Genomic DNA, 23,010 nt, shown 5'->3' with positions numbered 1-23,010 from the left:
GTATTGCCCTCCATTTGTATGTGCTAAGCAGTAATTAGCTCACTCATTCTATTAGCTGCTGTCAGCAGTAGGCTGTTATCCTACCAGGATGCTTACATGGGCAAGTTAACATTGGGCATTGGTCTCTTTTCTGCTGTTGGAAGGAATCCTTCCTGGAAAGGCAGCTGTGCTCAATCTGTTTTGGCGTACACAGAATGAAGTTGTTTTGGAATGAGTGTGGTTTTTATGAGTCTGTTAGTTTGCTGCTTTCGGATTTATCTGTTCCCCTAATTTTTCTTTCCTATCCCTCTACTAGCCTTGTTTCTAATAGGTTCATTTGCCCTAATTACAGTCAGATAGCTGTTGATTACTATTTACATTATTGCTCAGCATCATGTGTACACTTTTAGCATGGCCATTTGTAGCACACATCACATGAGCTTTATTTGCATCCTGGGTTTGGGTTAGCTTGAAAGGGACTTGGCATAAACAGTCACTACTCTGTGTTGAAAACAAGCCATCCCCAAAACAAACCCTGAAGACAAAAGAAAGGAAGAAATTAATTATGGGAGCTGCTGCTGAGATGTTGTTACTTTGATCTGAATGGCCATCTCATTCATTTGATATAAACCAGGGGGGGAAATGCTGAGTGTGGATTCTGTGCCCTGTCTTGTGTTAAGTCCCGTAAAAGAGGGAAAGAAAAGCAGGCCCATGAGCGACCCACGTGCAACTCATGAGGTTCCAAGAAGGCAAAGTGCAATTAAAAACAAGGGTGGCCATGAACAGTAGCAATGGTGGGTAGTACAAATCCTAGATGAGATGAAACAATCTGTGAACTTCGCTTCCTAGTTTATCAGCAGGCTGCAACCCTGGTTAACTTGTAACAAGGTGCCGTGCCGTGCAAAAAAAACCTCTCGGAGTTAGAATGCAGAGGAGAGTTGTACCCGATCCCTGCCACTCTTCCCCCTCTTGTTCCCCCCTCTCCAGTGCACTTTGTATGCAGTGGGATTTGGGGCCGGAGGGGTTAATACGCTTTGGGGCAAAAGCAGCAGATCAGACAGCTGAGCCAAAATTGTTAAGACCTTTTTAAAAATGAAGGAAACGTGTCTCACTTGTGCGACCAGCAGCAATGCCCTGAGCAGCCGGCCTCGGACAAGTCACCGCGCTGCGCACTGTGCTGCATTCCAGGGCAAACTCGCTGCCATGAGAAGGTTCTAACCCAGTCTGGACTCGTGCCAACAAGCAGGACTAAAACCGGGCTGTCCCGTAGTTGGGGTTTGATCTGTCTGCACCGAAGTCAAGGGCAAGACTCCCACCAGCTGCAGGATCGGACCCCAAGAGCGCAGTGCTCAGACAGGGGACGTTGTGTAGCCGAAGAGGGCCTGGAGCGAGACTGAGACCAAATGAGAACAGACACGTGCTCTGCAGGCCCCATGCTAAGCTTCGTCGGCTGAGCCTGTAACGTTGGTTTGGACCAGTCTCGGAGCCCTGCCGACGCCAGCAACGTTAATACACGGCGGCTTCTGTCTTCGTTTCCCTGTGCAGCATGGACGAGGGTTTTCTCTCGTGCAGGACTGTAGCAATACCAAAGACTTACTGTGAGCAGGGCCTGCGATTCAGAGGCGCCGAGCACTCTCACCATCCAGTGATATTAATATGAGCTCAGAGTGCTCTGCCCCTGTGTCTGGCTCAGTACCATGTGATGGTTTCCCGAGCGCTACCAAAGCGTAGTTCAAACAAATGCCCGATTACCCACTCCAGCAGTGGCCCCAGACTCTTCAGTAGCCCTGTTGCATGATGCAGAGGCTGGATTATTGGTGGATCGTGCGTGTGTAATAGGAGCATAATTGGGTGTGTGATTCTACCCTGATTTAACAAACGGAGAAAGCAGGATTCAGTGACATGAACTTGTTCCATGCCGCAGAGGGTTGGAATCCCAGGAGTTCCTGGCTCCCGGTCCTGTGCTCAGGCACCTAGATTGCGCTGTCTCTACCTGAAGAGCAATTTACAGCACCTGAGAAAATATTATCTCTGTGCCCGCAGGCTGGCTCGTAGTGCTGTGTCTGCAGATGTGAACCTGCTCTCCTGGGGCAGAGCCAGCCTGTTGCAATTGCCTTTCCAGCTGCTTTCCCCACCGCGAGGGCAGCACAGAGCCTCTTCAAACAGCCACAGCAGCAGCAGGCCAGTCTGAGTGGGAGTTTGGCACAAGAGAGACTGATCCTCGTGGGGACGGGGCCTTCAACAGAGGAAAGGAAAGCGGAGCCATTAGGGAGACACGAGGGAGTCATGCAGCCCCCAGGAAGGTCCAGAGGACAGACTGATTATGGTGGGCAATAAAGCGCATTATTGGGTGTCCCTGCCACACTCACAGCGCATTATCATTCCTCTTGGGGCATCCCCGGCCGCACTTTGCCTATAAAAGTCTGAAATCTGAGTGTTCGCCTCACCCACCAAAATGAAGCCGACAAAGAAGCTGGAGAGCGCTGGCACCTGTGAGGGCAGGAAGGGGGTGAGTTCACTTGGTTCTTTCTGGCTGACATGGTGAAGACTGCAGAAAAGTTTCATTGGGGAAAATGGGGAAGGGGGAGAACAGGAGGGTCTGGCAAGCTGTGCTCAAACTGATCCATGCACTATTACAATTATGGACCTATTGATGTCTGGGGCTGTGCTGCCTAGGGGACACTGGAGCTTGGATCTATTCCAGGTTCTGCAATTGACCAGCTGTGTGAGTCTTGGGCAAGTCACTTTGCCCCTCTCTGTCTCTCCCGTTGATCTCTCTTGTCTGTTCAGTAGGTGTTTGGGGAACTGTCTGTCACTGTGTGTTTGTGGAGAGCCGCACAGAGTGGAGCACCTCTGCGCACTGCTCTCAGGCTGGAGATAGGGTTGGATGGGGCTGGCTCCCCCCCAGCATAATCAAGAAGACTGAGAATGGAACTGGGAGTCAGGCATGCCTAATCCTGCCTCTGAAACTGACTCACCGCAGGACCTGGGGCAGCTACCTCACCTCTCTGTCGCTGGTTTGCATGCAAGCTGCTGACAGAGCTAGGCTACGTCTACACTGGCACCCTTTTCCGGAAATGCTTAAAACGGAACAGTTTTCCGTTATAAGTATTTCCGGAAAAAGCGCATCTACATTGGCAGGATGCTTTTCCGGAAAAGCACTTTTTCCGGAAAAGCGTCCGTGGCCAATGTAGACACGCTTTTCCGGAAAAAAGCCCCAATCGTCATTTTCGCGATCTGGGCTTTTTTGCGGAAAAGACTACTGGGCTGTCTATACTGGCCCTTTTCCGGAACAGTTTTTCCAGAGAAGGACTTTTGCCCCAACGGGAGCAGCATAGTTTTTCCAGAAAAACACTGACAATTTTACAGTAGATTGTCAGTGCTTTTCCGGAAAAGCAAGCAGCCAGTGTAGACAGCTGGCAAGTTATTCCGGAAAAGCGGCTGCTTTTCCGGAATAAGTGGCCCAGTGTAGACACAGCCCTAAAGAGCAGAGTGTGAACAGGGTGGGGGAGGAGGGAAAGTACTGCCTACTCCTGAGAAATCCTCCAGTTAAAGAGGCTGAACAAGTCCTCTGTGCTGGAATAGATACACTGATGACTGCATTCCGGAAGGATAAGGTCCAGGGCCACTAAGGCAAATGGAGGCAGGAGAAAACAACCCATGGCTGAATGGAAATATAATTCAATTGCCCACAAAAAACAATAGTGTGCATGAGTAAGCTGTAAAAGGCAGCTCTGCCTACAGCACAGCTGGCTGCAGATTGAGAAGTCCTTAGCAACCGCCTGGGATACTGTAGCCCAGTGGTTCCCAAACTTTTCGGCATCACGCCCCCTTTTTGATTTTTGAGAAACCCTTACCCCATCCCCCACCCCAAAATAGCAGCAAAACTTGTTGAGCAAAAAAAAAACTGACTGGGGCAGCAAAACTTGATAGGGGGAGAGGGCTGGCTCACCTTACACCCCCTCTGGAATTTCTTCCCGCCAACCCAGTTTGGGAACCCATGATGTAACCTATTGTGGAAGATTAGTGGCTGGTGATCCCAAGAACTGTCTGCCTGTGAACAACATACACAGATCCTGCACTCAGGTTTTCCCCTCTGGACAACCGCAAAGCACTGCTCCCATAGGGCACAGTCTGACATCCAGGGAAAGGTTCCACTTGAGTTTAACAGCAGCTGGAATGGGCCCATCAGCAGGTTGATTCCAAAATGCAGCTGGCAGAGCGGCCATGAGAGAGAAAATAAGAGCAACGGGGAGGAGGGGAATTGTATTCATTCTTCAAAATTTTATGATATTTATTTTGGCTCTTGGCATCTCTTTGATTTCAACACCCAATTGATTCTAGAGAAAGGGTGTTGCCTTGAAGTTTCATATAAGGGAAAACTCAGGCAGAATAAAGTGAGTTTTACTGTGAGCGATCTTTCAAATGTTCCTTTTAAACCAAAGAGAGACATAAAGGGGCAGGAGCCCAATTGTTTCAATGTCTTTTGCTGTAACAAATGACCTGGGGGGTTCTATATGTAAACGTGCACAGGGAGAAACCAGTGCTATTTCCACATATGTAACTGCTCTTCTTCCCTGCAGAAAATGACCCTTCTGCTTGCATGTGTAACACTGGTGTCTGCCTTTGGATCCTCTTTCCAGTATGGTTACAATGTCTCCGTGATCAACAATCCAGAGGTGGTAGGTTGGGCTGACTGGGGGGGCAGGAAACCGCCTCCAAAGGGGAGGAAAAACAAACAAATGGCAGACTAGAAACAGTGACGTGTGTGTGCATGCTTGCACACTTATGCACAGCCTAGGCTTTCTGAACTCCCTCTGCCTTAGGATTACCATGGTGGGGAGGAATCCCCCAAGACAGAAGTGTTCTCTCTCCTCCTTCTGCCTGTGTTGGTAGCATGCCGTGATCATGGTTTGTAGGCATGAAATATAACCTCAGGATAGCCCTGAAATTGGCTCTGTTGTCTTCCTAGGCTTTGCCTGCTAACACTTGGTTCCAGCCCCTGTTCCGTTCTGTATGTATTTCTCTTGAGGGCCTTTGCTTTCCAACCCTCATAACCCATTGTATGAATTCTAACCCCCCAACGCATCTGGCTAGTGTGTGCTGGGTGTAGGAATTCCCTCTGCGCCTGCCCACTGGACAGCTGTGGGGATGGAGACAGTGAAGCACAGGCCTGAAATCCTTTATCATGGAAAGTTGAGAGGGCTGGACCCTTGGTAAGATTCCACTTTGGGCTTCGGGCATTTCTCTATAGAGCTGGTTATCCTGTAACACTGTAGTGTGGTCATATTGGTCTTGATAAATAAGTAGACTTTGTTCCCAAGCACAAGTGACGCATGGCAGCACTCAGGAGGTGCACCCTCCCTATGCTCTCGCCAGAATTTTAATTGCTAAATGGGGTGTCCCCACCTGTCCCCTCCGTGCCCCTCTGGGTGGCTGTTCCTGCACCCTTCCCCGCACAGGCATCAGTTCCCCCTGTTCCCAAGGACTGATATTTTTAGATCCATCTGAGACCCCAACATTTCTTTTTCCTTTTGCCCATAAAGTCACCATCCTCCTACGTATGACCAAAATTCATGTTCCAGTGGGCCCGCCCTCTGCGCTGTACACTATCATACTCACTTCCTGGCTCGACTTCTGCACTTCCTTCTTTTATGATCTTCCGAGGTCGGCCTTGCTGAGGAATGAGACCTTCTCCTTGTGTTCGTTTGCTGGTCTCTTATCGAAGTACGGTTTCCCTGAGACTCTGAAGGGTAGCATTGGTCATGGGAGGCCTGGGATACATTTCCCTATGCCCTGTCTCTTCTTAAGTGTGTCTACACTGTAACTGGGAGGTGTAATTTCCCGCTTTTGCCACCAGACATACTCACAGGTCTCTGACTGAGCTAGTGCAGTAAAAACAGCAAAGCCTGATATATCCACTCAAACTGGAAACTCTTTCTGTTCTGGTGTGTTGTATGCTTGGAGCTGGACATATGACTCGAATAGATAAATAGTTGTGCAGCACAGGAACAGCAAGTGGCACAGGCCAGCTGTACTGAGTACAAACCACACATATAGGCCGTCATTGCTACCACTGCCTGCCTGTGCATAGCAGCCAGGGTTGCTACTATTTTTGGGGCTGTAGCTCCATGAGAGCTAGCGGGTACTCACACCAGTGTTCCTTCTAAGTGAGCACTTGGTCAGCCACCCAGGAGGTATTAAAATACCACCCAGCTGATGCACAGTGTGCCAGCAGCTGGCAGCATATATTTCTGTTGGTGGTGCACATCTGCACATGCCTCGGTGCTCATGACAAAATTTATTCTGCACACTAATGGAAAAAATTAGAGGGAACACTGACTCACACCCCTAGCTCCAGGAGTAAACATAGCTTAAGGGTTTGGTGCTCTGCTGAAAAGTTTAGGGGGAACCACAATTGGGAAACAGGGTGTGGTCCAACATAAACATTTTCCATATGCATTATGGGATTACATGTGTTTTGGGCTTTGTGCACAGAAAACATAGGGCCCGATGGCAAATGAAATCAATGGGAGTGTTGAAAATCAAGCAAGTAATTAATGCAGCAGGACCTTTTAAATAAGTCACGGCCTTAACTGTAGGTTTGTTAAACCTTCTCTTGTTAATACAAGCCTTAAACTAAATCTTCCTCTTTTAGCAAGAGAAATTGTTCAATGGAGCTTTACTCTGTTTGGCCCCCTGCTAGGTTTATTGCATGAATAACCAGAATTTTCTCCCCTGCCAAACCAATTAAGTCTGGTTTTGTATCTTTTTCTAGATCATGAAAAACTTTTACAATCAAACCTATTTTAATAGGACGAGCAACTTCATGGACAGCAGCTTCCAAACGCTGCTCTGGTCTCTCACAGTATCTATGTTCCCACTGGGAGGCTTCTTTGGGTCCCTTATGGTAGGCCCTCTGGTGAACAAGTGTGGCAGGTGAGTGATGGGCCCCATAAGATGGCCTGTCTGTAATCTGTTCAGGGGCAGTTTGCTGTGGTTTGAAGAAAGGTCTTCTTACAGGAACATCTGATTCAACACTTCCCATTATGCATCCAGACCACTGGTTTCCACTAGGATGAGGGAGGAATCGAACCTCTCCCCATGCAGAACAACAGATCTGGTTGTACTGTGGGCAGAGTGGACATGTTCAAACTGCAGGCATGACACTGAACCAGATGCACTATTTGGTTCAATCCATTAGGCCAAGGCCTTTGGTCTTTATGCTCTTTGCCCCATCTAAATATTAATTTTTAAGCCTCTTAGTTTGTCTAAAGCATTTGTGGTTAGATCCCACCGTAGGAGTCTCTGATCCCTTCCCCACTGGTCTCAGCTGCCCTGCTTTCCTGCGTCAAATAGTGAGAAAAATCCTCCAGAGGCGAGTGAGTAAACTTGAGAGGACTTGTGGCTGAAGTACTGAACTGGGTTAAATTGCCAGTTCTGCTACAGGCATCCTAAGTGACCTTAGGCAAGACACTTAATCTCTTTGTGCTTTAGTCCCTTACCTGCAAAATGGGATATTTCCTTTGTCAGTCATGTCCAGGGGAGCTGACAGCCATGTTGGGCAAGGTGTGGGGGGTGTCTATACTTCCAAAAGGGGCGGGTCCTCAGGCGGAAGGGGTGTAGCTTCGGCAGGTAGGCCTCAGCACCACCCAGAGTGCACCATGCTGGTCCTTCCACAAGCCCTTAGAGATGCCCAGAGCACACACTGAGATTCTCCGGCCGTATTTTAAAGGGCTGGGAGCTCTGGGCATCACCACTGCGGCAGTAGCAGCAGCTGGGAGCCCCAGGGCCTTTAGAATCGCCAGGCCCCAGGGCAGATGCCACTTTTGCCTGCCCCTCCTCCCCCTGTTGGCAAGCCTGGTCTTGTCTGTTTAAATTATAAGCTCTTCCAGGCTGCAGGTGTGTCCTGGGATGCCAACAACCTGCATGGGCCCCTGGGTAAGGTGGGGAGGGACCAACTCTGTGCTCCTGGAAGGGGCGTGGCCCTGGGCAGAAAATGCAGGGCCATCTGTGGCAGTGGCTGGGACTTTATAATGGGTGGTCCCTGGGGCAACTGCTACCTTTTTCACCTTCCCTCCGCTCCCATCGACAGGCCCCCATTGGGTGGTGTTGTCTGGCTATGTGCTTGTATAGCACCTAGAGCAGCTGGGTCCCATCTCAGCTGGGGCCTTTAGGCAATACCACAGTACAAGTAAAAACAATAATAAGCTAGAACTGTGACCCTCTTGATCTCTCTGCAGAAAGGGCACTTTGTTGGTAAATAACATCTTCTCCATTGTCCCTGCGATCCTCATGGGAACCTCCAAAGTGGCAAAGACCTTTGAAGTGATCATTCTCTCACGAATCATCGTGGGGATATGTGCAGGTAAGTGAAAAGACGTATGCAGAGGTAGGAGAAGGGGCAGGATTTTCTGGGCTAGGTGGTTCATGTGTTACAGCGGGTTGGTATGCAAGGACTAAATTGTAGGGACAGTACGCGCAGTAGTACAGTGTCTCCATGTCTGCTTGACTCCTTGTGCTGTGCACAGAGTGGGTGGGGTTACTGATAAACAAAGAAGACAAGGCTGGAATATGAGCTCTGTGGAAACCCATTGGTCTGTAAATGTAGTTGTTTTCTTTAATAAATTACTCTTGTTTAAGATAGACCATGGTTCTATATGTCATAACAGCTGCAGCTTTGCTAGTGGCAGTTCACTTCTCAAATACTTTAGGCAAAGCTTATATTACCTGCTTCTTAAAACTATAACCCCAAGCAGAACTCTTCCAAGCTAAGTGTGGCCAGATCCATAAATCCATTCCAGGAATGGAATGGTGCCAAAGGTAAAAAATTGGCACTGCTATCTGATAGTTTCAGCACCCTTGTAATCTATTATACCAAAATGGACTAGAGGAGAAGAGAGTGGCTCAAGCTGTGTGGGTGGGGGATTCTGTTTGACCCAGTTTATCTTTTGTCCAGCACCTCATATGCTGGCAGCATTATGTAAGTAATGATCCTCCAGATCTGATTAGGATCAATTCACTGACTCTCTAGTCCAATGACACCTAAACTCCACCCAAAGTTTACTAGGGGACTTGCATGTCCTATAAAGTAAACAGGAAAGTCTGGGTATAAGGCCACATTAATTCCCATTTCACAATGAAGATGGAGAATTTACATTAAAAGTGACTCCAACCCGTGTAAAAACTTAAAAAGCAACGAATGGTCCTGCAGCACCTTAGAGACTAGCAAAAAATGTAGATGGATCATGGTCTTTTGTGGGCACAGCCCACTTCTTCACATGAGCAGAGCAAGGGGTCCAGAGCCACAAATAAATAGCAGAAAAAGAGGGGAAGGAAAGAAAAGGGGGGGATCTTGTCATTTAGAGTGTCCGTGCTAAATGAGGCTAATTGAGTGGGCAGTACGTGCCCAATACTTAGCTTTTGATGTCATTAAAGTGTTGAATGCAGTGGCCCATCCAGTTCAGGTCTTTGTTTAAACCTTGATTAAAGGTGTCAAATTTGCAAATGAAGGCTCCATAGACTAGACCTAACTGTGCCCCTGTAATGGGGTTGAAACCTTGGGCAGTCAGAATCCTGATTAGTCCTAGGATGCTAACTTGTGCTATAACCAGGTCCCCAGACTAGCCCTGGTATAGAGAGAGCCTCCATCCATTTCTCTGTGTGTTAGCCAACACCCATTGATGGCACTAAGTTATGGAGAGCGAAAGGCTTGTTTATCCATGCAGCGTATACAGTGTGGGAAGGAGCAGCACACGCATCCAGCCTTAGAACACCAGCCCAATAAAGATGCCAGCCAAGGTGATGGGCTTTGTACCCTGGACACCTTCACAGTAGGAATGAAGCTAATGCTGCCGACTCTTTTATTCTAAGCTCCAATGGAGAGAAAAAAATACCATTGGCTTTCATCACACAGGCCAGCAGGATCATCAGATGGCAATATGCTTTCAGCTACTCTGGGATAGCTGGGAACCTGTGAGGCAGCAGCACACAGCAAGCTCCAGTCTCATGTGCTGATCAGCCCTTGTGTCCTACAGGAGGCCATTTGTCATCTTCTGCCAAAATACCTTAGTCAAGTCCCTCAAGTGGCTGCATCCCAGAGCAGGACTAACCTCTCTCTCTTCACCTAGGCCTGTCCTCCAACGTTGTTCCCATGTACCTGGGAGAGATGTCCCCCAAAAACCTGAGAGGTGCGACCGGAGTGGTGCCCCAGCTCTTCATCACCATAGGCATCCTTGCAGCTCAGGTCCTGGGGCTTACTAAAATCCTTGGAACCATTGAAGGTAAAGCCCTGCGCTGAGGATGAGGTCTCTGACTGCTCCTGCGTGGATGAACGCTCTCATGGGGAACCTGGGGATCTGTTTCTCTGTTGCAGGCTGGCCAGTGTTACTAGGGCTAACTGGGATCCCTGCAGTGGTGGAACTCCTCCTGTTGCCCTTTTTCCCTGAGAGTCCCAGGTACCTGCTGATACAGAAGGGCAATGAGGAACAAGCCAGACAAGGTACAGCCGCATCCGCTTAGCAGTGCTAGCAGGAGAACTAGGGCAAGGCGAAGGGCTGGGTGGCATGGATTTGAAATGAGGTCTCCATTCATAAACAAACTAGGGAACTACTACCTGTATAGAACTGTTCTAGGGCTGTGTTTCTCAACCTACCTACGAGTACCTACGAGTACCCTTAGGGGTACTTGAGAGAAGTCTGGGGGGTACGTCAACACAACTGAAATTTGGAGAAAACGGAACTTTTGTTTTATGTTTTAAAGCGCTTGATTATTTTTGTACTTTTTACACCTAAAAGTTTCCTCACCCGCCCGGCTACGATTAACTTGTTTAAATTGCAATGGTAGAACATTTTTTTGTGTGTCTGAAAATTGTAGGTACTGGGGGTACTTATAATTTTGTGTGTGAAAAAGGGGTCCTTTATAAAAAAAGGTTGAGAAACGCTGCTCTAAGGTGCATGCATAACTGGCTGGAAAATCATTCCCAGAGGTTGTCTCACAATCAGAGGTTCAAAGTCAAGCTGAAAGGGCACATCGAGCCATCAGGAATGGCTGCAGCTCTGTTCAATATTTTTATCAATGATTTAAATAATGACACAGAGAGGAGGCTTTTATAAAGTTTGTGAACAATACTAAGCTGGGAGGAGTTGCAATGCAAGTGTTTGGATTAAAATTCATAGTGATCTGGAGAAATGATCTGAGGTAAACAGGATAAAATTCAATAAGGACGAATGTCTGTCAAGTTCTTCACTTTGGAAGGCACAACCCATTGTGCACAGGGAGGCTGTGTCTACACTGGCCACTTATTCCGGAAAATCAGCCGCTTTTCTGGAATAATTTGCCAGCTGTCTACACTGGCCCCTTGAATTTCCGGAATAGCACTGACGATCTAATGTAAAATCATCGGTGCTTTTCCAGAAAAACTATGCTGTTCCCGTTCGGGCAAAAGTCCTTTTCCGGAAAACTATTCCGGGAAAGGGCCAATGTAGACAGCACAGATTTCTTTTCCGCAAAAAAGCCCCGATCGCGAAAATGACGATCGGGGCTTTTTTGTGGAAAAGCGCGTCTACATTGGCACGGACGCTTTTCCGGAAAAAGTGCTTTTCCGGAAAAGCATCCTGCCAATGTAGACACGCTTTTTCTGGAAATACTTATAACGGAAAACTGTTCCGTTTTAAGCATTTCCGGAAAATCATGCCAGTGTAGACGTAGCCGGACAGTGAGAAGTGACTGTTTAGGAAGGAGTAATGCAGAAAGGGATCTGGGGTCCTAACTGATCACAAGCTAAATAAGAGACAATCATGTGACACTGTTACAAAAAAAAATAGCAAACATTCTGGGATGGACTAGCAGGAGTGGTATAAAGAAAACACGAAAAATAGTTATTCTGCAGTACTCTGCACTGATTAGGCCTCAACTGGAGTACTGTGTCCAGTTCTGGAAAATATGAGGATAATTTAGAGATAGTCCAGAGAAGAGCAACAAGAATGATTAAAGGTCTAGAGAACATGACCTATGAAGGAAGGCTGAAAAAATTGGGTTTGTTTAGTTTAGAAAAGAGAAGATTGAGGGGAGACATGATTGCAGTTTTCAGGTATCTAAAAGGGTGTCATAAGGAGGAGGGAGAAAACTTGTTCATCTTGACCTCTGAGGATAGAACAAGAAGCAAGGGGCTTAAACTGCAGCAAGGGAAGTTTAGGTTGGACATTAGGAAAAAGTTCCTAACTGTGAGGGTAATCAAACACTGGAATAAATTACCCAGGGAGGTTGTGGAATCTCCATCTGTGGAGATATTTAAGAGTAGGTTAGATAAATGTCTATCAGGGATGGTCTAGACAGTATTTGGTCCTGACATGAGGGCAGGGGACTGGACTCAATGACCTCTCGAGGTCCCTTCTAGTCCTAGTATTCTATGAACTAAAATGATAAAAGGGCCAAAAAACATGGCTTCTGAGGGAGATTGACAAAACTTGGTTTGTTTGATCTGGAGAAGAGAAGTTTGTGAGGAGACATAAGTTTTCAAGTACATCAAGGATTGTTGTAAAGAAAAGGAAGAAAAACTGTTCTCATTAACCTCTTAGGATAGGACAAGAAGCAATAAGATTAAATTGCAGTTATGGAGGTTTGGTTAGAAATTAGGTAGTTAAGCACTAGAATAAATTGCCTAGGAAGGTTGTGGACAAGTGTTCCCTGTAAGATGAGCACTTGGGTGGCCACCCACAAGAGATTCAGGTGCCATCAAGCTGAAAAGCACAGCCACCCACAGCCAGCAGAATGTGTTTCTGTTGTTGGTGCACTTCCAAACATGCCTTGGTGCACAGAACAAAAACAGAGGGGACAGTGATTGTGGAATCTTTGTCACTGGAGAGTTTTAAGAGCAGTTTTGACAAACACCTGTCAGGGATGGTCTAGTTAGGACTTAGTCCTGCCCCAAGAGCAGAGAGCTGGATTAGAAGCTCTCTTGAGGTTCCATCCAGTCCTACACTTCTATGAGTCTGTGATTATAGGAATATGCTGTGGGTAAGGTCAGGTTGGGATGCATTAAGCTCGCAGTCCTACCCTTTTATAGCACATCTGAGGCTTTCAAAGCACTTGGCAAACAGTAGTTCATTTATGTTTCCCTGGCAGCAGATACTTTTCAACCCAGTTTAATGGGATGGGGCTGAAATAGAAAGAGGCTAGTCAGTGGTAGAGCCGGGGGTAGAATCCAGGAATCCTGGCTCCCAGTGCCTTATGCTAATCACTAGAACTCAAAGTCCCTGAACTCTGTTTGCAAGATGGTTTGGCGCTCTCCTTGGAGACCCAGGCCTGGTCAAACTGTTAGCGAGGGGAACTCTGGCCACCTTCTCATTGTTCCTTTGTTGGCTCATATGCTCCAAGGACCCTCCTCAAGACCCTCCCTCCAGTCCTGTGACTGTTGCTGGTCGCTCTCCCTTTTCCAGAGAGCAGAAGTGGCCAAGACTGACCTCTTGTTCCTGGGGTAGCTCAAGTCCCCCTTTGGTTTCCATAACTCCAACCTCCTCCCCTTAACTGAGTTTATGGGGAAACCCAACTTCCCCTTCCCTCCTCCCATCCAGCTCTGAGGAGGCTGAGAGGCTGGGATGACGTGGATGACGAGATCGAAGAGATGCGCCAGGAAGACCAGTCGGAGAAGCTGGAAGGTCGCCTGTCCGTCTTCAACCTCTGCACCTTCCAGGCCCTGAGGTGGCAGCTCATCTCCATCATTATTATGATGATGGGCCAGCAGCTTTCTGGAATTAATGCGGTAGGTGAGATGCCACCCAGAAAGACCAGTGGGCGGGCTAGGAATGAACCTGGCTTCTCAGGCAGGAATGGCTGGCACAGGCACTAGAACCCATTCCAGATGGGCACCAAACCCTACTCTTGGAAAACAAGATTGGTCCCTTGCCGTGAAATTTGGATCAGGGTCCGATTGTTTAGGTGGGTTCTGCCCAAGGGTTTCAGGTTTGGAGATTTATGGAGCAAGGAACTAGTCTCCACAGCTGGGGCCACACGTGGGCTGTTCCAAAGTTTTGGGGGGAGGGTTCAGAGCTTGGATTTGTGTCTGGCTGGTTTAACAACCTGGAGGTGCCTGACTCTGTGAATGGCCACGTATAACCGCAGGTATGGTTTGATTGCAGGTCTTCTACTATACAAACAACATTTTCGAGCCAGCAGGTGTGAACTTAAATGATGTGCAGTATGTCACCGTGGGGATAGGTGCAGTCAATGTGGTCATGACATGTGTAGCGGTAAGTTTTTCCCCCCTGACCTCCAGGTTCTAATCCTCACTGCCCACCTTGAATTTTCTGGGCCCATTTATACCATTGCAATTAACACAACGGACCCTCTCACATTGAGAGAAAAAGTCCCCTGGTGCTGAAATCATAATAAACAGGGGAAAATTGTTTCCTTAAACTCATGCTGTGCAGTAGTGGGTTATGTCAGTGCATGCGATGGGAAGGTTCTTGAAGAAATAATGGGATTTACTTATTATCCACTTAGCTTCCTTCCCAGGTGTTTCATTGCCACTTTCTCGAACTCCCCCTTTAAGTCCTTGTGTCTGCTGTGTTGCTGCAATGGATGGGTATTATGGTAACTCTGAGGAGATTGTGGATATGGTCCAGGGCAACAGCCCTGCCCATATGTCCATGAATCACAGATTGCCCATGACATTCTGGGCTAACGTGGAGAAAAGTCTCTTCAACTCAGACAGGTGATTGGGTTCTGGGGCTGCACAGGCAGCCATAACAAAAAAGGGGACTTTTTTTTTCTTGGTGCAGTGAGCAGAGCCTGGGGCCAGGAGCCTGGGGTTCTATTCCCAGTTCTGCAACAGGCTCGCTGTGTGGCTTTGAGCAGATCCTGCAAGTGCTCTTTGCCTCAGTTTCCCTATCTGTGAAACTTGGTTAACGATACTTATCCACCCCTGTAAAGTGCTGCAACATCTGTGGATGAAGAGCACAGTATAAACCTGAAGTGCCCCTTGTAAGAGAGGAGAGTCAGGACTTGACTGGGATCCTCCTTGAGGCTTCTGGACTTAGGCACATCTTGTCTTGGACTGACAAGCACAGCTTGCCCCATCCAGTGTGTCTGCACAATGTCTCCCTAAATCCTGGTCTGGATTAGACAGTCAGGGAAGGGACTGCTCACTTCCCTACAAGAGCACTAAGCCTTTTGGGCTGGGGGCGGGTGTACAAGTCCTCAGCTTTCGCAAGTTCTAATTGATTTCCAATCTGCACTTCACTGGTGATTCTGAAATTTACCTCATAGAACCACCTCATGGAATCTACAAAATACAAATGTCTCTATAGGGTGGTTTGGTTTTGAGGGGAGGGGTTTGACCCATCCTCTAGAATTTGCTGGACAATTATCCCCTGCTGTCGACTTCCAACTAGGGATGTTAAATTTAGTTTAATCAACTGGTCGATGGAATCCATTAACTAGTTGATTAGTTGATATGCTGGGGAGCCACACCAGGGTTAACTCCTGGCCCCAGGAGCTAACCCTGCAGTGGCTCTGCCTTTTAAATGTATTAAGAGCTGGCCAGGTTTTAAATGTATTAAGAACACTCTCCCTCCTCCCCCAGGAGCTGACAGCCACTTTTCCTCTTTCTCCTCTGAGGACAAGGTGTCTGGGTTCCCTCGGTGCCCTGTTCCTTACCCTCGTGTCCTGTCCCTCAGGTTTTAATCATCGAGTCCCTGGGGAGGAAGCTTCTGCTTCTCGCTGGCTTTGGCATCTGCTGCGTAGCCTGTGCTGTGTTAACAGTGGCCCTCAATCTCCAGGTACGAGCCCTCATGGCTTAGGTAATGGAGTGTGTCTGCTAATCTGTGTGACCTTCTAGGGCATGTGGGCAGGGTGACTATTCCCAAAGCAGCAGGGAAAAGATGCCAGGCCTCCCTGCACCACCTTGTCCACTCTCCACAAACCCTAGCAGGAAGCTGCGACCTGGCAGAAAAAGAGCAGCACTTCCATTAACTACATGGTTGGGTGAGCAGCGAGTGCACTCAGAGCTGAATTGGGTTGCTTCTCCCTCCCTCCCCCTAGCACGTCTGACCCTGTGCAACTCTGGTAGAGCCCCGTGGGCCTGCTCATAGGAAGGGAGGCTCCCGCTTGATGTAAGCGTCACTCAGGTAGTGATGCTGCCTGGCCCGACTCCATCACGATCTCAGCCAGACACAAAGCAGCCCCCTGGGGCTTACAGCTTCCCAAGGTCTCCTTGCAAACAGCACCTTGACTTTGTGGGCCATGTTAGGAGAGAACCGACTGTAATTCGATGCCTTAATTTCCCTCAGTTCACTGTCTGGTGGATGAAATACCTCAGCATAGTCTGCGTCGTCGCCTATGTCATCGGACACGCCATTGGAGCGAGTAGGTGTGCCAGGCCGCTCGGATGCCCTGCGTCAGGGCGGTATAACAAAGACATTACGCCTTAAACAGCAACTTAAGCTGATATAGAGATCAGCTAGTGTGTTGGCTGAGTGACCTAGCTGTAATGATACAGGCCTGTTGTTTGCCAGCTAGGCTGCATGCATGGGCCAGGGAATAGGGTTTTCTGCCCCAGGCATGCAGGCCCCTTCTTATGACAGCTAACGGAGGATCTCTGTGGAGTGTGTAAGTATATTGGTAAGAGAGAGTTGTGATCTTATATTTTCAAGATCTGCACAGACACAGTCTTGCTGGTGTCTGAGACATGCCCAGTACGTTTTGGAGCAAACCCTTCCTTGAGGGTGAATCGCACTGGTTTACTCTGAATGCTGTTATCTTGCATTTATATGCTACAAGTGGGCCAACGGGGGGGGGGGGGGGGAGGGCCCAGCTATCCCCAATCAACCGAATTCTGCCCAGGCTGTGCCAAGAATAGGGTTGCCAGGTGTCCAGTATTGACCCAGACAGTCCGGTATTTTCACCTCCTGTCCGGTAAAAAAAATTCAGAAGATACCGAACACCTAAAATGTCCGGTAGTTTCTGATTTTTTTTTCCCCTGCCAGGAGGCGAAAATACCAAACACCTGGCAACCCTACGGACACATTCAGCAGCCAGCTGCCCCCCCCCGGACCATGCCAGGCCCCTTTCCCCTCCCCGCCCCGCTTACCTGGTTCCCCAGGAGAGCTGTGTTGTGGCTGGAGCAGAAAAACAAGATGGCTGCCGGAAAAAAAGCCTCTTCTTAAAGGGGCCATACTGGTTTTTTGTTTTTTTTAATAACTGCTGTCGGGGTCCTTTTTTTTTCCTCAAGAGAATTTTTTTCCCTGATTTTTTTTTTTTGGGGGAGGGGGGGGTCGGTATTTTTGGTTAAACCATCTGGGAAACCTAGCCAAGAAGTGTGAGACAGCAGTGTGTGACATGATCGTGGAGACATTGTCCTGGGTGTGTAACTCCTTACACTTGCCTTGCCTGGTTGCTGCAGAGGGGCTTTGTGTTGGTTTGCTGAAGGAGCCTTCCTAACACTGCTGCAGCGGACTCTCTTTCAAAGCTCCTGCAAGGATTTCACTGGCGAGTGGAAACTGCCATCCTCTCCCCCCGCTTACCCCTCCTACAAGAATGGTCAGACTGGCTGGGGAATGCCAGCTGGACACAGGAGGCTCTCCTTGCAGAGTGGCAGTTTCCGGTAGGGGTGTGTTGGTGAGATCTCATCTTCCCTAATTGCACTCTGCCTAGGCTGTAAACTCCCAGCCAAGGAATGATCCCACCTCCCTCTCCTCATTTCCTTTTGACCCTGATGTAACTAGCTACATGAATGGGTTTTTCAGAACTGCACAGAGGGGGAGATGTGGGGCAAAATCCAAAATGGAGGCCACCCCTCTTCCTGGAAACTTAGGCTGTGGGACTGTGAGGGGATCAGGGGTTGTAGAACTAGCCTGACCCACGCTCACCATGCAGCAGTAGCTCCTGGGCCCGACTCCCTGCTCTGGGGATTCTGGCCTAGCATGCAAAGTCACAGGGCCACTCTGGACTAGCCCAGCCTTTCTTCTGACAGGACAGGGGGGTGGCCAGGCCAAATCTGAGTGAGTGGGGTTGTCAGCCATTGGGCCAAACCTGAATGATGCTGCCATGTCACATGAACACTCAAATGCCACAGGTTTGAGAGCCCCCTCACAGAGGCCCCCTGTGCCTTTCTCTGCCAGCTATGGGTGGCAGTGAGGTTCTTAGATTGCCCATCAGGGAGCTTTGCCCATCCCTGACCCACCAGGAACGTCACCACTGCTCAGTTTCTTTAGCAGAGACAGACAGCAGCGACTGTTCCACCAGCCGCCTGCCCTCAAGGAAGCCATTTTGCCCCATCAGAGATCCTCACTTTGAGGGTGCGCCCGCTCTGCTGCCCACTCAGCCCCGTGGCTTCTGGTGTTGATATGCTAGAGCACTGCCAAATACAGCAGTGTGGACGCGGTAGCCCAGCTACATACAGCAGGACTTTCTCCAGGGGGAAGCAGGGCAGTTGTGGTGCGATACCTGTTTGAGAAACCAGATTGGCACAGGCACGTGGCGTATGGGAAGAAGTCAGGCCTGCCTGGGTTATCGGAGGAGAAGTGGGGCCCTTAGGGAAGATAGACACAAGGGCAGTCTCTTTGTTGTTTTAAAAAGGAGCGGGGAACCTTTTGTGGATCAGGAACCGCTGACCCACAGGAAAACCTCACATTCCTCTCACACACCAGAGCCTGGGGGGCCCATGCTAATAGATTTTGTGGGCCCCCCTATGTTCTGGGGTGGGGCCAACAATGAGGAGTTCAGGGTGTGGGAGGGCACTGCTGGGAAGCAGGCTTGGGGTGTGGGGTGTGGGCAGGAAGAAGGGTGCAGGAGTGGATTGGGAGTTGGTGGATCTGGTAGGGTACAGGAGTCACGTGTGCGGTCTGGGCAGAAGGTGGGCAACAGGGTTTGAGCACAGCTCCCCGATACTGGGAGGGTGGAGCCTTGCTTCAGGGGCCAGATCCAGGCAAGCCGGGGACTGGATCTGGGCCCCAGGCTATAGGTTCCCCACCGCCGTTTTAAAATCTTTTTGATCTTCCTTCTTGTACTCACTGTGAGAACAAAAAACAGTTTGGTTTAAGAAGCCCATCTGATCACTGGGTAACAGGGATCACAGAGAATCCTGTCAGACCTGCTGGGTAGGCTAATGCAGGCCCAGTCTAGCAGTGGGAGACTTGAGGAATTCCACCTGGGGAAAGGAAAAGGCAGGAGGGATAACAGTGACAAAGGCTAGCTACACCTCTCTGCTTTCTGCTTTTTATCATTTCATCCTGTGGTTAGTTTATCCAGGTACTTGTAAACACTAGTTCCTTAGAGTACGTCTACACAGCAGCGTTACTTCGGAATAACTGACGTTATTTGGAAATAACAAAGCGCATCGATACAGCAAACCATTATTTCAAAATAATGTCGAGCTGGAGGGCTTCTTACTCCAACTCCTGTAACCCTCATTTCACTAGGAGTAAGGGAAGTCGGAGGAGGAGTGTTCTTCCTTTGCCTTCCTGCGGTGTAGACAGCTCCAAAAACTGAATTCAGCTATTTCAACTTCAGGTACGCAGTTGATGTAGCTGAAGTTGTGTATCTTAATTCGACTTTTGCCCTGCTGTGTTGACGTACCTTTAGAAACCATTGCCTCCTATTGTCCATTCAGTGTAGTCCCTTCTAAGGATTTGGTCAACAGAAATGGCTGCAGAAGTGTTCAAACTCTTCCTTTTCTTCAAGGTCCAATCCCCTCCGTGATGATCACTGAAATGTTCCTTCAGTCATCCCGGCCTGCAGCCTTCATGGTGGGTGGATCTGTGCATTGGCTCTCCAACTTCACGGTGGGGCTTGTCTTCAGCTACATGCAGGTGAGTGGGGAGCAGTGTTCCCTGTACACTGGGCGGCTACTCAGTAGGGATTCAAATGCTGCCCATTTGATTAGCAGAGCGCCTACAGCTGGCAGCAGAAGTTTCTACTGGTGGTGCACATTCACACATGCCACCGTGCACATAAGAAAATGCATTCTTCACATGGGTGGAAAAAATAAAAGGGAATATTGGTGGGGAGCAATCTCTAGAGTCACTTAAGGGTTTGTCACTCAAGGCTAGAAGCCCCTTCCTGCCTGTAGGATGACAGTTTTAAAGGGGAACACTGAAATTTTCTTGAGCATTTTAAGGTGCTCAAGGGAGTGATACATAAAGGTTGAGTGTGATGTAAATACTTAGCCAGACAGAAGGACTGACAGCCTGGTCTGGTGCTTATTGAACCTAACACACTCCCACTGATTTCAGTGAGCGTTGAATTGGGCTCAAAATGGGCTTTGGAGATGCAGATGCTCCAAGGAGAAGGGATCCCCCTCACTCAGCATGGACATGTATTGGCATTACTGTGTGGGCAGCTTGTGCCATGATGGTGCTTGACCTCTCCTGCCTGATCTTGTCTTTCACACTTGTGCAAAGCTGGTGTAAAACCCCTCAGAACAGGGGGTGCTTGCTGCTTGCTTTGCACGGGTGTGAATGAACAACCCAAGACGCAACACATAAGAATCAGGTCTGCAACCCAGACTGTGCCTGTTCATAGCCATCAGGCCCCATGGATGTGAAGCCAGAACCTTGCACATGGTTACAATTAAAGTAAATAAGGGTCTATACTGCTGCCTTTTGTTCAGTTACTGCAGAGTTTTGTGCTCCCAAGCCATGTGACATGTGAACAGCCGCATAAAGCCCACAACTTATCATAACCTGCATCCCTTACATGTTCCCTGACTCCTCCTCCTCTGGTTTTTATTCCTCCAGAAAGGGCTTGGAGCCTATTGCTTCCTTGTCTTCTCTGCCATCTGCCTGGCCACCGCCATTTACATCTTCTTCATTGTCCCTGAAACCAAGGGCAAAACCTTCATGGAGATCAATCAGATCATGGCTAAGAGGAACAAGGTAGAACTCCAGATGGACAAAGAAGAGCTGGACGATTTCCAGCCAGCTCCAGAGACAGAGAAGAAGAAGGAAGGACACGCGGTCAGTGTGCTCTAGCCCAGTCCAGCATGCAGACCAACACAGCAGTGAGCAGGGGTTCTGTTTGGTGTGGGAGCAGCAGCTTGGCTGGACCTTTGCTTTTTCATTCGAGACTTTTTCGTATGTCTCCCACAGCAGCAGAGTGTCTGTAGAAGCCAGGAAGCGGAGTCACGCTAGCTGCCCCCTGCCAGTACTAGCATGAATGGTGGTGGTAATAGTTTGAGTTTAAGAAGGGAAACTACATTCTCTGAGCTAACTATGGGCCTTAACTCTCAGCCAGCAAAAAAAATGTCACTTAATGCTTATGTGGAGCTGACGAACCTTGGTCATTGGCAAGTGGGATTGAACCTGGGGCCTTAGGAGCTAAATCCACATGCCTCTATCACAAGGGTAGAGAACCAGGGGCCAGATGCAGCCCCCGGCTTGCCTGGATCCAGGCCTTGAGGCTTGGGGTTCCTCCCCCAACATCAGGAGCTCAAGTTGATGCTCTAGCCCCTCTACCATCTCCCTGTAGGGCTGGAGCACACAGAATCACACTACTCTGGTGTGTGAGGAGAATGTAGGGGGTGTCTTTCTTCTTCTCAGTCAGGGGGGCCAGGGCAATGAAGATTTTTTGTTGTTTTTAGTTTTGTTTCTCATGGGTTTGCGATCCCCGACTGATTTTTCTGTGGGTCTGTGGCCCCTGACCCAAAAAAGGTTCCCCGCCCCTGTTCTGCTGCATGAGCCAACTGGCCCTCAGCTAAAGCTGTAGAGCAGACTTCACTTTCCCTTTCTCAGTCTGCTGGGTTACACTGAGTTGGTGCATCCAAAGTGCTCTGCAACCTAGTCCGAATTCTGGAGGAGCAGGTATTGCTATCCCTGTCTTACAGACAGGGAAACGGAGGCAGCAAAGTTTAGAACCAGGATTAGATGCCACAAATGCCTACCTCCCAGCGCTATTATGGCCAGTAGACTGTGCTGCCCTCTGGTGGATGTAGGCTGTCAGTTCAATGGAAGCCACGTACTAACTGGGGTCATCGCAGTAGGAACCAAACCAAAAGATAAAGACAAAGAGAGTATGGTACAATGAGAGCTGTGGGGCTGGGGAGGGTGTGGGTTAGTGAGGGACCCTGGTCTATCTTCAGAACCTGCTCCAGGTGGCCCATCCCAACAGCAAGAGAGACCCCACTCAGTGGGGGAGACACTGCTCGTCTAGCATCTAGACCGCACTGCACAGAGAGGGGAGACCCCTCGCCATAAACCTAACATCCCGACATCCCTTCTCCCTGAACATAGAGGGACCTGTGGGCATCACCCCCAGTATTCCCTCCGGCAGCTTGGACCCTTTGGGCCTCTCTGGCATCCCCCAACTCTGACATAATCATGCAGCCACGTGGCTAGGAGCAACAACAACATGATATAGGGCTGAGCTTTGGTGCTGTGTGGGACTTCCCAGCGAAGGAAAAAACATGGCTCCTCAACCTCCTTCCCGCTGCAACTCTGGGTAGTTTTGCATCCTGGGGTTCATGAGTTCTGAGCCCCTCTCCCACTGAAGTCCCCCCAGGTACGGCCTCTCCACTTCCACATGCAGTTTCTGTCACATTGTAGGCCTGGGACAAACCAGCGTGGCGCCAAGTAGACCCCTCCCAGGTCAGTGTAGGGTTGCCAGGTGTCCGGTTTTGAACCAGACAGTCCAGTATTTGAGCTTTCTGTTCAGGAAACAAATTGAGAAAATATGAATGAGAAAATATAAATGTCTGGTATTTTCTAAATAAAATGTAATGTAGATTGTGATGTAATGTCAAGTGTGTCCGGTATTTTTGTTGAAACCATCTGGCAACCCTAGCTCAGCTCTCTGGCTTTCGTCTTCGCTTGAAGCAGCTTCCCGCTCTGCCGTTCAAGCCAATATTGCCTAAACAGCAAGGAATGTCGAGTGGCTGGCCCTCGGCTGTAGTCCACCTAACCAAACAGCAGCAGCTGGGGCCTCAGAAAGCCAGTGACAAGTGAGGAGGGAAGCTTGCAGCAGCAGGGCATAAAGATCACAGTGAATCAGAATCAGAACAGAGTAGACAAAAGTTCCCTCAGCCAGAAGGCTGCAACT

At 49.0% G+C, this 23,010-nt stretch overlaps 1 protein-coding gene across 1 annotated transcript; it reads left to right on the top strand.

Annotated features, from left to right (window-relative positions):
- The first annotated feature begins 969 nt into the window (after positions 1-969).
- LOC102462193 (solute carrier family 2, facilitated glucose transporter member 5) lies at positions 970-22,708 on the top strand. The gene is made up of 12 exons (XM_006127095.5): positions 970-2,488; positions 4,563-4,661; positions 6,758-6,918; positions 8,223-8,347; positions 10,110-10,262; positions 10,355-10,480; positions 13,554-13,741; positions 14,118-14,228; positions 15,657-15,758; positions 16,269-16,344; positions 19,660-19,787; positions 20,715-22,708. Exons 1-12 carry the CDS (start codon positions 2,435-2,437, stop codon positions 20,946-20,948), a joined length of 1,557 nt encoding a protein of 518 aa, XP_006127157.3. The 5' UTR covers positions 970-2,434; the 3' UTR covers positions 20,949-22,708.
- Positions 22,709-23,010: the final 302 nt, after the last annotated feature.

The sequence above is a fragment of the Pelodiscus sinensis genome, chromosome 24 (assembly GCF_052426305.1).
Source record: "Pelodiscus sinensis isolate ZL-2025 chromosome 24, ASM5242630v1, whole genome shotgun sequence".
Classification (NCBI taxonomy): domain Eukaryota; kingdom Metazoa; phylum Chordata; order Testudines; family Trionychidae; genus Pelodiscus; species Pelodiscus sinensis.
Note: the sequence above shows the minus strand (reverse complement) of the source record. Positions and strands in the feature narration are given on the sequence as shown.

Excerpts from the sequence above, each read along its gene's own strand:
- LOC102462193 (XM_006127095.5), top strand. The coding sequence starts at position 2,435 with ATGAAGCCGACAAAGAAGCTGGAGAGCGCTGGCACCTGTGAGGGCAGG. Across the intron at positions 6,919-8,222 it reads CTGGTGAACAAGTGTGGCAG|AAAGGGCACTTTGTTGGTAA; the intron begins GTGAGTGATGGG and ends ATCTCTCTGCAG. Across the intron at positions 19,788-20,714 it reads TTGTCTTCAGCTACATGCAG|AAAGGGCTTGGAGCCTATTG; the intron begins GTGAGTGGGGAG and ends TTATTCCTCCAG.